The sequence below is a fragment of the Equus quagga genome, chromosome 17 (genome assembly GCF_021613505.1).
Source record: "Equus quagga isolate Etosha38 chromosome 17, UCLA_HA_Equagga_1.0, whole genome shotgun sequence".
Lineage (NCBI taxonomy): Eukaryota > Metazoa > Chordata > Mammalia > Perissodactyla > Equidae > Equus > Equus quagga.
In genome coordinates this window covers 5238893-5251867 of record NC_060283.1, presented here as the reverse complement: position 1 = coordinate 5251867, position 12975 = coordinate 5238893, and the positions used below count along the sequence as shown (strand labels likewise).

Here is a 12975-nt window from a genome sequence, read left to right as displayed (position 1 = left end):
GTGGGGTCGTGTCAGGAGGAGCCCCTGCTTGGGGATGGGGTGGGGTCACTAAAGAACCACAGAACCGCAGGGCTGTAGGGGTTTTATTTCAGATGGCTGCCCAGTGCCCTGGGTGGGCACGGGATGGTGGCCTTCTGGAGGGGGTGGGGATGCACAGACTGGGGGACTGAACTAGTCGAGGGAGTGACAGTCTGAGGCTTTCCATGTGGGGCTCCAGGGCAGGCTGTGTCCAGCCACGGCAGCTTGGGAAGCAGATGCACAGTGACAGGGATGCGACCCCAGGGCTGGCCCCTACAGTGCAGTGACATGCAGCTCCTGGCCCCCCGCTGGCCTGGCGCTGTCGTCCCAGGCCGCACTGCCAGCAAAGGCGTGCAGGTCACTCAGCAGAGCCTCAGCGCTGCCCCCTGAGCCCGCCGGCCCCTGGCAGCTGAGGGCCAGGGCCCCTTCGGCATCATCAACATCACTGGCGTCACCATCGTGTGCTTCTTCCACCGGCCCTGGGCCCTGCTGTGGGCTGGGCTCCTCTCCACATGGCTGCCCCTCTTCCCGGGATTCAACCTCCTCCCGGCCACCTTCCATGTCGTAGTAGTCATCTTCCACATCCTGTTCATCCTCCTGCCGCTCGGGGTCCTCATCTGGAGACCCCAGCTCAATCCGGGCCTGGAGCCAGCGGCCTGGTGGGCTGGCCCAGAACAGGCGTCGGGTGCGGCCCCACAGCGCGGCGCCCAGGCGGGCGGGGTGGTAGTAGCCTCCAGAATCGCGGCTGAGGCGGCGCCAGGCCAGTGCCAGGCCAGTGGCCAGCAGCAGGAGCAGGAGCAGCAGTAGGACGATGGTGACAGAGTTGGAGCCAGCGCCCTCCTGGGCACTGTTACCCGAGCCCAGGACCCCCGGCAGGGCCAGCAGTGTCCCGAGCCCTAGGGCACAGGACATGTCCTGTGGGGAGACAGGCAGGGCTCATCACCGGGGCTGGGGGCAGGCCGTGGTGGGCAGACTGGGTGACTGGGTCCTCGGTTGCCTCTCGAGCAACATGGGGACAGTCAAGCAGAAAGGCCCAAGTCCTTACTCGGTCAGTGAGGCCCTGGCCCTGTGAGGCCCGGCCGCCGATGCTCTGACCTCCCTGCCCCTCGCCTCCCTCCCTCCCTCCCTCCCACTGCACCAGGTAAGCCTCTCCTGCCAGGGGCCTGGACCTGGTGGCTCCCTCTGCCAGATGCTCCATCCCCAGAGCCACATGGCTGGCCTGCTCACCTAACCTGACCTGGATTTCTCCCCTGACATTCACACCCGCAGCCCAGCCCAGCCCTCTCCGTGCCCCGCACCTGCTGTACTTTCCTCTCCTCCCCAACTCCTAGCACAGTCCACAACTCTGCTTGCCCATTAGGTTTACTGTCTCAGCTCCCCGCCAGAATAAGCCGCAGGAAGACAGGGATCTTTTGGGCTCTAGCGTCTCAAGCTTCCTGGCTCACAGAAGGTGCTCAGCACATCCTGGTTGACTGTGTCAAGCCTGCTGCCTGGACTGGGATGGGGTGGGATGGAAGGGAGGGGGGGAGCTGCTCTTCCTGAGGCCCGGGATGGCGGGACTGGCTCCCAGGCAACTCTTCACCCTCTGCTTTGCCAGGTCCCAGGATGAGGGTCCCAGAGACCCCTCTTCCGCCTTCCCAGCCTCGGGACTGCCCCAGCTGCGGCATTTCCGTTCAACTCTCCGTCCCTGGGGGCCTGCTGGGGGCTGGGGGAGGCGGGTGCAGCTGCCAGAGGAAGCCTGCGGTCGGAACGAGGCAGGTGGGGGGGGGGGGGGGGGGGGGGGGGGGGGGGGGGGGGGAGGGGTGCCGAGGTGCAAGCAAGCCTCCCCCTGCCCAGGGCTCTGTCTGCCCAGGCTCCAGGGATGCAGGAGGGGCTGTGCCGAAGTCGCAGCTCACCAGAGGAGCCGGTGAGAGGGTCTATCCCCGGTCAGCAAGGGGGGCTGGGCCTGGAGTGGGGCCCTGGGGGCCACACCCTGACTCCCAGGGCGGCCCAGCTCTGGGGAGGGGTGAGAGAGAGGCCCAGCTTCTGCCCCATGGCCGTCCTGGGTCTCGCCCTGGCTCCTGACGGGTTGCTTCTGCCGCTGGGCCTCCGCCGGGGATACTTCCTTAGCTCCCGGGGCCCAGATGTTCCGGCCCTGACCTCCTGTTGCCCCGACCCCACGGACCCAGTGGGCCACAGTGCTCACCATTTGTCCGCCGGCCTCTCAGAGCTGGGCGCCCACCTCCAGCTCTGGCTGAGCTGAGTGAGAAGTGAGCTCTCGCGCTCTCAACTGCAGCCAGGGGTTACTCGACGCTTCCGCTTCCTGCCCGCAGCACCCCCCCAGCCCTTCTGCCACAGGACCCTGGTGGGGGCCTTGGGCCTCTCACACCCACCCTGATGCACACCAGATGCTCACAGGTCTCACTGGGCGAGGCTGGGGCTGTGGGGCCTCTGACCAGGCCTCCAAGAGGAAGGACTGGGCACCCAGCTCAAAGCAGGACACACCCTGGAGGTGTCCACAGGTCTTCTGCCTCAGTTTCTCTACCTGGCAGAATTCAGGGAAGTGATGGCTGTGGGGGATACGCATGGCCCCCAGACCTTTCTTCTGTGATCCCTGTGGGCCTCCTCTCTCCCCAGCTTTCCAGACTTCCTTCCCCAGCCCCACCCTTGCAGCAAAAGGGCAAACCCGGTTTTAGAAAGAGAATTTTATTTGAAATGAAAATAGAGAGCCCATCCCTCCAGCTTCCTCCAGGGAGGGAGTGAGGGCCAGGCGGGGTGGGGGAGATGGTCCCTCAGAGTATAAGCTTGCCATGGTACAAAAATCTTCCACAGTAACAGTGACAAAAGCCAGGCAGTGGCTCCAGCCTGGGCCCACAGGATGGGTCAGGGTGTGGACTGGCCCCAGAGGCCCTCGGCAGGGGGCAGCCAGCCTGTGGTGTGACCTGCCAACAGAGGCTGAGTGAGAGGAGGTGGAGGTGAGGGCAGCGGCCTCCACTGGGCCTGTGGTCCTACGCATCCCCATTCTCCATGCGCCCCAGCTGTTCCTCCAGGCGGCTAATGCGCTCCCCCTGCTCCTTGACCAGTGCTCTCAGGGCCCGCAGCTCCTGCATCACCTCCTCCAGCTTCCCAGCCTCCTGCAGGGACATCGTAGGGGTCACGGGTCACAGAGTTGCAATGCTCCCTAAATCTACTACCAGGCCCAGAGAGGGACAGGGAATGATTTACGCACACACAGCAGACCGGGGAAACAGCTGGCGCTTCCCAACTCCACCCCTGACCGCGGGGTACATACCCTGGCTCCAGTGAGGCTGCCACTGGGGGTGGTGGCAGTGGTAGAGGCAGCAAATGTGGAGGCCCCTGGGCGGGCGGAGCCAGGGGCCACGGCGGGCCGGCTGTCGGATAACACGTTGCGCCGGCTGACCTTCAGGTCCCGCTGTTTGCTGGGCACGTAGGCCTCCCGCAGGGAAATGAGGATGGGGTCGGCGTCCCGCCCGCTCACCCACTCCTCCGCCTCCAGGGCCGCCTCGGGCCCGGCTGTGTCGGGGTACAGGTCATCCTGGAAGAGGTCCGACTGGGAAGGGGTGGGGGAGGTCTGGATCAGCTGGGGACCCACTGTTAGGGTCCTTTCGTCTGGACCCTGGGTGGCCACCTCCTCATCACTCTGCTGGCCTCCAGGCTTCCACCCTGTCAACCCGTCTTCCAATAGCCTAACCCCAAGTGACCTTTTGAAAGCTCAAATCTGTCCTTTCACTTCCCTTCTGGATATTGCCAAGAGCTCCGTCTGAAGCCTTCCCCAACCTTCCTATAGCTTCGTGGGATTCTGGGAGCTACATCTGTGCCCCATGGACCGTGAGCTCTTGGGGCAGGCCCTGTCAGCCTCGTTCACAGCTCTGCTCCCCCGGTCGTGCCTAACACGCTGAATGTGCACTCAGTAAGTACTGGCTGGCGAAAAATGTGCATCCAAGGCTCTTGGCTGGGCATCTGAGGCCTGATCCCTCCTCATGGGAGCCTCCACTGCAGCCAGACTCCATTCCCACCTCTGCGCCCTTCTCCTGGTCTCTACCTGCCATTGGAGGGCCCCACCCTAGTCATGCTGTAGGTCCGGCCTCCTATGGGGAGAGCTCCGTGGCTGCCCGGTGTCTGTCTCCTATGGCTGGTTCAGGGCAGCTCACACTGCATCTCATTCCTGCTTGTCCCCTGCCTGGCACAGCCCAACCCCTGTGTGGGTACAAGGGCAAGCTGGCACCTGTCCAGCCCACTGACCACACCCTTATTTGGCTACGGCCCATTCACAGGTCTCACCCCGTTCCCCCCTGCATGGGCTGTCTGCCCAAGAAGGGAGCAGTGGGTGGGCAGGGGATCCAGCCAGCCTCACCTTTCTTGGCACAGTCATGACAATAGGCTCACACTTGCGTTCATGCAGTTTGTAGAACCTGGGAGAAGGAGAGGGAGGGAGCCATGGGTGGAACCTCCTGCCACCATCTCTCCGGTCACCCTCCACTCTCCACTTCCGGGCCTCACCTCAGCTCCTCCCACAGACTGACCCCTGACCCTGGGCCCCCTGTGGGCTGGTTCCTGCTCCTGAGCAGCCTCTTATGATCTGACATGTCACCCTGGATGCCCACAGCCTGGCCCCTGCGCCCCCCAGGCTGACCCATCCCCCTATAGCCGGCTGCCTCGGGGGTCCCTCTTACCGGGCGATCTCACACTTGCTGACCTCCAAGCCCCTCTTGGGCATGCTGCCCATGCCCCTCTGGGGCTCTTTGCTGGTGAATGTGTTCAGGAAGTGGATGTAGGGAGGCTCGTCTGTGATCTCAAAGTACCGGATGCTGGAGTCGCCCTGCAGGGCAGGAGTGGGCAGGGGTCAGCACTCGGGCATCCCTCTTCCCTGCCCCCACACCATGCCCAGCCTCACCTTGCCGCAGACATAGACCACGCTGGTGTCGGGGTCGTAGAAGGGCAGCAGGGCTCCGTTGCTCGAGTCCAGCTCCTGCAAGGCCATGGGCTCCTTGAAGTTCTCCTGGCACACGGGGTTGGGGACAGTCAGGCCAGGCCAGAACCTCCTCTCTCCCATCACTGTCCCAACTCCCCCCATCAGCACTGGGCCCCAACCAGCCACACATGCCAGCCGCTGCTGCCCCGACCACGCCAGGTGGGCTCCCTCCCACCTGTAAGCCTTTGCCCACACAGTGTGCCCCGCCGGGCCCTCCTGGCTCCCCTTAACTCCCAGGGCTCCACTTTCCCAGCCTCCTCCAGGTCTTTAGCCAACTCCCAGGCCACCGAGCAAGTGCTGAGGAAGTCCCCACCATGTGGGAACCCGGGTGCCAGGCAGCACCAGCCTGCCTCAGAGGGGCCCCTGGAGGTCACTATACAGAAGCATAGGGCTGTGCGACAGAGCACTCCAGGGGAAGCGCTGGCAGGCTTCCTGGAGGAGGGGGATTCTGCAGCTGGTGGAAACAGGCAAGCAAAGGAGAGAACGGCCTTTCAGTTGGCAAGAAGAATGGCAGACACAGAGGTAACTGGAGGCAGTGAGGGAGGCCAGAGAGCAGGGGCAGGGAGAGGAGAGGCTGGCGCGTTCCGGGGCCTGGGAACCACAGGCCTCTCCAGGGTGACTCCTGCCCTCTTCATCCAGGGTGGAGCCCAAGTCTCAAGCCTGTCCCCTCAGGCCGGCCATGGCCACTCACCGGGTCCCAGAGTGCCAGCTGCCGCTCGCTCATGCGGCTGAAGCCTGTGGTGAACACCTTGCCATCTGCCAGGAAGATTGCCCGCATGGGCCGGGCCCCTTCATGAGCCTTCTCCCGCTCCTGTGGCAGGGGACAGAGTGGTCAGTACAGTGACCCAATAGAGCCCCTCGGCCTGTCCACTGCCATCCTTACCCTCCAGGGCCACGTACCGCCACCAGGGTGCCCCGGCGGGGGTCGATGATGCGCACACTCTTGTCCTTGCAGGCGGAGCAGAAGAGGCTGCCATTGTGGTTCCAGCTGACGTTGTAGATGAGGTCGGGGTGCAGGCTGTCCAGGCGGTACAGCTCCTCCGCCGTGCCCACGTTCCAGATGAGCACCACGTTGTCGCAGCCTGCCGGGCAGGGGGCCGTCAGCCCACCAGGCCAGCTCTGACCACCCTCCTGGGACCAGACCCTATGGGCCTCAGCTTTCCCATCTGTCAGATGGCGCGGGAGAGGGTGTGGGACGTTCCAGAGCTGTGCATGGCCAGGGGTGGGGAGCAAGGGACCAGTGCAGACCTGCGCTGAGTAGCACGTTGCGGGCCGTCGGGTGCCAGGTGATGATGCCCACTCGCTTGGTGTGGCCCTCCAGCACCACCACCGGCTCTGTCAGTGGGGCAGCCAGCCCGTTCTCCGGGATCTGCCACACCTGCGGAAGGGGTAGGGATGCGGGCTGAGGCCCCTGCTTGGCCCTGCTGCAGGCAACCTCGAGTGACAACTGCCACCCAGACCCAACCACAGCCATATGCCTCACCATGACCGTGCAGTCCTCCGAGCCGCTGGCAATGACTTCATCATTGTGGGGACACCAATCAATGTCAAGGACAGGTCCCGTGTGTCCACACACTGTCGGGTAGGCCTTGTCAATGCGGCCCGTCTGGGGGCATGAGAGGAGTAGTCAAGGGGGACCCAAGACCCTGAGGGTCCACCCCTCGCAGAGCTTGAGGCTTCCCCTCCATGCAGGGAAAAGGGTGCCTGGCCCACAGATGGCCCAGATGTGACTCTCACTGCCTCTTGCTGACCCACCTCTTCCTCACAGGCATCATCAGGTGAGCAGGAAACATCTGTTGCCTTTGACCCTGACTCTGTGGCAATAAAAGACTTTCCCCGTCTGTGTTCACGCCTCTCGGGCAGTAAATCTGGATTATGACACCTGCCCAGCAGTGTGGGGCCAGGCAAGATATGGGACGTGAAATACACAGACGCCTGGCAGGTGTGGCCCAGCTGCCTGCAGACCTTCCCTCAGCCCTGAGGGGGCCCACCTTGCTTAGGGGGAGCACCAGGAAGGCGCCCCCACCGCTGGCCTCCACAATCACCGCCAGGAACTTAGGGTTGACTGCGCAGAAGGTGCTGTCCCAGGTGACACGCGACACGCGAATGTCCTCATAGCACTGATCATTCTTGACCGGCTGCCCGAACACATGCCGGAATTTGCTCTGGCGAACCACTTTGCGGAAGGACATGTCTGCAGGGCGCAGAAGCCTGGGTCAGCCCTGCCCATCATGGAAGCCCCCAACCCTCCCAGGGCTGCACGAAGGGAGGTGGGTAGGATGCAAGTGCGGGCCTGGTCGTTAGAGCCCGCCTGGCTCTCAGTATCCCCTGTTACAGAAAGGGGTGAGATGCAAACCCTGGCTGCCTCCCCCCGTGCGCTGATCTGAGGGGGGCAACGTGCTGACCCCGCAGCCCACGCTGCTCAGTCCTGAGGGGCTTTGCAGGACACTACCCAAGGCCTCTCCCTGGCTCTGGTATGTGTGTGGGGGAGGTAGGAGGTGCCAATGTCGGAGCAAGCTTAGCTCCTCTGGGGGTCCCGGTCAGTGCGGAGCAGGCTCCTTCCTGCCGGGGGTTCGGAGGCTGGGTGATGGGGAGGACGGCCAGAGGAGCAGGCCGTGCTAGGCCCCAGTTCTGAGTCCCAGGGAATGTGCAGCGCCTGCAGGAATGTGCGGGGAGCTGCAGGGAGCCCCAGGCTGGCCCAGGAGGCCTGGCAGGAGGGGGCGGGGGTCGGGACAGCACTCCCAGACGCAGAGCATCCTCGGAGCCGAGTCCAGGGTGAACTAGGAGCCCGATTTCCAGGGACCCCGGGCCAGGAGGGGACAGGCTGGGCGGCCAAGGGGAGCTGGGACTGAGGGTGGGGCGCCGCGGACGGGAAGGGCTCCTCGGACCCAGGCCCCCCAACCACAGCCCCCCGCGGCTCCGCCCCTGCAGCCCCGCCCCGCCCGCCGCCCGCCGCCCGCGCCCCCAGCCCCGGCCCCCAGTGCTCACCGGGGGCGCCAGGGGCTGTGGCACCGGCCTCGGGCGGCTCCGGATCCCGGCCTCTGGGAAGCAGGAAGCGGGAATCAGGAAGTGACAGAGGAGCCGGGAGCGAGGGGCGGGGGGCGGGGCGGGGGCTCGCGGGGGCGGGGCCGAGGTCACGCGCGGAGGGGAGGGGCGGGAGGCTGCGGGCGGAGCCTGGAGGCCGGGAGCGCGGGGCCTCCAGGGCAAAGGGGCAGGGACGGGGTGGGGAGGGGGCTGCAAGGGCTGCACCCCGGCCTCAAACCCGGCCCCTTCCCCATGCTGCCCCTCAAGGAGGCGTCCTCAGGAGTCCCCGGGATTGGGGGGAGCCCCGCCCCCCCACTTCCCCGCCCCATGCATACCTCGAGGATCCCCCAGTCCACTCCTGACTCCAAAATATATCTACTCAGACAGCCGAGATATGCACGTGCCTCTTTTAGACTTACAAAAGTACGTGCTGTGGGTTAACAGTGTAAATAAAACGGGTGTTTTAAGAGGCGGGTGGAAAGCCCCAACCATTCCATTCCTCCCCACGAACACCCCTGGGTCCTCCCGGGCCTCGCTCTTATTAGAAACAGAAATGGGGCCGTGCCCCCCAGATCCCTGACACCTTCCTTTCTTTTCTCGCCTATCTCCCACGGAGGCCCGGAGGTCGGACCATAGACCTCTCCCTCCTTCTAGCCCGCTCCTGTGGCAGGAACCCAGACTGGCCTCCCCACATCCGCCCCATCCCTGTCCCACCCTGGAGGCTTCGGTGTCCCTGTAGGTCCCACAGGCACAATCTGTCCCCTCCACCGGGGGCTGGTGTTCCTGGGGCACTGGTCACCTCCCTCATCCCTTTCTTGAGCATCTGCTGCCCTGGGGGACCTGGGAGTGATGGGTAGGGTCCCTTGGGCAGAAAGAGAGGAGTGGTGGGGGAAGGGGGGGAAAGCAGAAGTCAAAAGGATCCTTGTCTCAGACTGCACGAGGTCCCACTGTGTGTCCCCATTAGCTGGGGCTTGTAGCGGTCTCATTCCCCTTGCCACACCGTGCTGAGGGAACAGCTCAGAGAGGAGAGGTGCCTGCCCCAGGTCACCCCGAAAGGGTTCAATCCCCATCTGTTTTGCTGCAAAGTCCTTGCTTTTCCCACTGCTCCGTAACCCTGGGGCAGGCTGATCTTTCCAGCCTAGGACAGGAATGGGGGTGCTGGGCAGAGGGAATGCAGCCATGAAGCCTGCCTCTCCCGTGTGTCCCCTGAAAACAGCGGGGATCTGTCCGGAGCTCAAACCAGATCCCCTACCCTAAGCCGTCCCCTTGCTCCTCCTCTCAACATCTGAAATAATGTCCACAGTCACTGTGCACCCCCCACCCCTCGTGAACTACCACCGTCCTCTCCCTGCGTGTGGCCCAATGACACTGACCCTCCTGTCACTGAAACATACCACCGCCTTCCTTCCCACCCCAGGGCCTTGGCACATCCTGTTCCCTCCATCTGGAAACTCTTCCCCCAGGTCTTGAAAAGGCTCCATTCCCCCACTCCCCCCAGGTCTCTGCTCAGATGTCACCTCCTCCGAGGGCCTTCCCTGGCAACCCCAGTCGCCCGTCACTCTCTGGCCTTCCCTGGTCCCTCTGTACGGTTCTTAGTCACGACCTGATGTTATGTGATATAGTTATTTGCTCCTGGTTGGCCTGGCCCACTAGGCTGTCAGCAAGTTGAGGGCAGCACTTGCTCTCGTTCACGCTGTGTCCATGGCACCTGGAAGGAGACCTCGCACACGGCGTGTGTTCAGCTCATGGATATTGGATGCATGAATGAACGAACAGCAGCCCTGAATGGAGACTTGAAAAATGTTCATATTCACAACTCTCAGAATCCACGGCTGGTCCCTGCGAGGGAGAGGGGGGGGTGTCTCTCACCTGGAGAAGGGTCGGTCCCCCAGAGGGCAACAGGAGCCCAGCCTCATGGGGGGGGGGGGGTTTGGGGGGGGGGGGGGGGGGCGGGGGGGGGGGGGGGGGGGGGGTTCGGGGGTGCGGTGGAGGGGCTGTGGAGTGCGGGGATGAGCCCTTCCCTCATCCCCTCTGGCCTTGGGTGTGCATGTTTCCTCCAACAGGAAACCCTCCTCTGCGGACCACCAGGAGGACTCCTCCTGATCCCACAAAAACCCTTCCTGGTGCCGCTCTTTCTCCTGGATAGAGATTACCTAATATGGGTGGGACTCCCCTCAGGCACCTTGGAGGTGGGGCTGGCCCATTTTCCAAGAGACGGGGTTGGGAGTGTAGACCAGAGTTGAAGGCGAGTGCCTGGCACTCAGGTCTCAGTCCAGGATCTGCTTGCCCTGTGGACGAAGCTTTGGGACCCCTACCTGGGAGAAGGGAGAGGGACAGTCCTGAGCGCCCCAAGGGGGCATCAGTCCAGACCCTGCCCTCAGGGAATGTGCTCTCCAACAGGGAGTGTGAAAGCGTTTCTGTGGAGCAGGAGGCAGTGTGGCGGAGGGAAGAATGCCTGGTGGACAGGATGCTGTCACGGGGGGCTGTGGCCCGTGGGTCAGTGCTGGTCCCAGGCCTGCCTGAGGCCTGGGTGCCCACTGGTATAATCAAACTAATGGCTATCAATTATTAAGCACTTGCTCTGTGCCAGGCAAGGATAGAAGCACTTCACAGGGATTAACGCTCCTAGGAAATGGGAGCCATTTTATGATTCCCATTTTACAGATGAGGAAACTGAGGCCCAAAGAGGCCAAGAGCCTTGTTGAGGGTCACACAGCTGGTGAGGGGTGGAGCCAGGATTCAGAGGAACCCTTAGGGGCACCGGAGGCCATGCCCTTAACCCCACCCGTGTGTCTCCAAAATGGAAGGCTGGCTGGAAAGGTGCCAGCACGTGCTCGATAAATATTTGCTGAATGAATGAACTCAACAAATTTGTGCCTCTCCAGATTTCTCTCTCCAACTGGCCTCAGTGCCCACAATTCCATCACCCGGACATGCTGGTCTCACCACCCTCCCCCAGCAGGGCTCCGTCCCCGGGCTCAGTTAACGAGAACAGCAGCCAACCTTGCAGGGGGATGTTATCACCCCATTTTACAGAGGAGAAAACCGAGGTGAAGAGAGAGTGAGAAACCAGAACCCAGATCTGCCTGCACAGCCTGCTGCCCTTTTAAAATGCAAGCACTCCAGGGAAGGCTGACGCAGAAAATGTCATTGCCATTTACACCTCCTGGTAAGGGCGTCTCTCAGCTGCTAAAGGTCATAGGCTGAGCTAATGGGAAAGGATGGGGGAGGGGGTGACGAGGGGAAAAGCTTCATGATTTGGGAACGCTGGGGGCTGAGAGAAAGCTGGGTGGGATGGGTGTCCCAAGAGAGTGATGGGTATAAAAGGGAAGTGGGGTGGGGATTGGAAAATAGACTTTCAGCACTTCCTAGTATTTCTTGCAGCGTCTGCAGCTTGAGAGGGAAGAGACGCTGGGTGACCTCCGGGGGGCCTGTGCCTTTTCTGGTGCCACTGGTCTCCAGAGCTCTCTGCTTGGACACATTCCCATCCCTGCCCCTGGGCTGAGTGCATAGAAGGAGCTCAGACGGAGGCCGGACCAGGACACTCTATCTGGGCCCCAACATGGTGGGCAGTGGGGGGCAGGTGAACACTAGTTGAACCCTTAAATGGAGCAGAACCTAGAGTCCCCTGAAGCTGCCCAAGGCACAGAGGTGGCCCCATGATCTTGGGCCACCTGGATGTCTACAGGCCGGAACTGGTCATGGGCACCTCTGATCTGCCCCGAAGCTCACAGGCTCCCAGATGCTGCGATAGGTGCCTCCTCCTATCCATCCCCAGCCCCTCGAGGGGCATCCCTGGGTGCCAGTGAGGGAAGAGCATCTGTTCCCTGAGCCCCGACTGTGTGCCAGGCTCTTGCTGGGCACCTCACACACTTTCTCCTTGAATCCTCACGATGGCAGATGGAACAGGAGCTCAGAGGGTGAAGCCGCTTGTCCAGAGTCCCCTGGAGCCGGGTTTGAATCCAGGCTTCGTAGCTCTCGCCTGTGCTCCCACAGCTTGCTGGGAGAAGTCCTGCCTGGCCTCGCAGCCTGCTGGAGGCGGGCAGCTGGTGGAGAGGACTTGGCCATGCCTGGCCAGCTTGTGGGCTCCTAGGGCCCCGGGGCTCCTGCCGGATCCTGCCGGCTCCTGAATGCCTCCCTTCTCTGCCGGGTCTTCCTCCTTTGTCCTCCTCCTCGTGCCCAGGTTAGAGGATGGGGCGGGGGAGGGGAGAGAGGGAAGGATCAAAGGGAGATCAGATCAAGCCTGGAGACATCCCCCCTGCCGTCTTCTCCTGCAGGATGGAGGCAAAGGAGGAAATCGTTGGTGGGGTCTGGGGGTGTTGGGGGCAGGGCCCAGCAGGACACCATCAGCTGTGACAACTCAGGGGGCTGTTGAGCCACTGTGGTGGGGGCAAGCATGGAAGAGCTTGGTCGGACCTGGGCAGGGACGCGACGCTCACAACAAACCATCTGGGACTTTTGGCCGCTTCATTTTCACTTCCCCTGAGTCCTCCTGCCAGGCCTCGGGGCCTTGGTGGGGTTTTCCACAGCGATTTCCTCCACGGCCCCCCTCCTCCCTGACTGCTGCTTCCTCCGTCTCCCTCTGGCTCTTCCTCTGCCCTGGTGGGCCCGGGCTCTCCTAGACGCTCACGTGGGGCCTGCACTGGGGTCATCCTCTCGGGGGTCACTACCAGGACTTTCTCCTGTGGAGGCAGCGGGCGTGGTCAGGTCCTCAGGGGCCTCTGGTGGGGCATCTGTGGATGGGACAGAGGAGGCTTCATCACAGGGGCTGGAAACTGAGCTGGCAGCAGTTCCGGGGGTCCGGGCCTCAGGGCTTGCCTGTGGCTGAGCCATGGAGTCCAGCTGAGACTGGACCACAGACTCTGACTGCGGTTGGGCTGTGGGATCTGCCTGTGGCTGGACCACAGAATCCAACTGTGGCTGGGCCATAGGGTTCACCTGTGGCTGGGCTGTGGGATTCT

General features: G+C 63.0%; 3 protein-coding genes across 4 annotated transcripts in view; all 3 read right to left on the bottom strand.

Annotated features, from left to right (window-relative positions):
- Window positions 1–68: 68 nt before the first annotated feature.
- Window positions 69–2340, bottom strand: PTPRCAP (protein tyrosine phosphatase receptor type C associated protein). Its single transcript, XM_046644860.1, has 2 exons — window positions 2204–2340; window positions 69–933 (listed from the first exon to the last, which is right to left on the bottom strand). The coding sequence occupies exons 1-2, from the start codon at window positions 2204–2206 to the stop codon at window positions 292–294; spliced, it is 645 nt and encodes a 214-aa protein (XP_046500816.1). The 5' UTR covers window positions 2207–2340; the 3' UTR covers window positions 69–291.
- A 347-nt stretch (window positions 2341–2687) lies between these two features.
- On the bottom strand, window positions 2688–8079 carry CORO1B (coronin 1B). Its single transcript, XM_046644859.1, has 11 exons — window positions 7979–8079; window positions 6982–7184; window positions 6474–6596; window positions 6239–6368; window positions 5891–6072; window positions 5682–5801; window positions 4913–5017; window positions 4692–4837; window positions 4373–4430; window positions 3290–3568; window positions 2688–3131 (listed from the first exon to the last, which is right to left on the bottom strand). Exons 2-11 carry the CDS (start codon window positions 7180–7182, stop codon window positions 3006–3008), a joined length of 1470 nt encoding a protein of 489 aa, XP_046500815.1. The 5' UTR covers window positions 7183–7184; window positions 7979–8079; the 3' UTR covers window positions 2688–3005.
- A 3284-nt stretch (window positions 8080–11363) lies between these two features.
- GPR152 (G protein-coupled receptor 152) overlaps window positions 11364–12975 on the bottom strand; it is a 4447-nt gene continuing 2835 nt past the window's right edge. The window contains exon 3 of one of the 2 annotated variants that reach the window (XM_046644172.1): window positions 11364–12952. In XM_046644172.1, the coding sequence (XP_046500128.1) occupies window positions 12641–12952 (312 nt within the window). In that variant the 3' untranslated portion in view covers window positions 11364–12640. The remainder of the gene's footprint in view (window positions 12953–12975) is intronic. The other variant, XM_046644171.1, reaches the window with a different exon arrangement.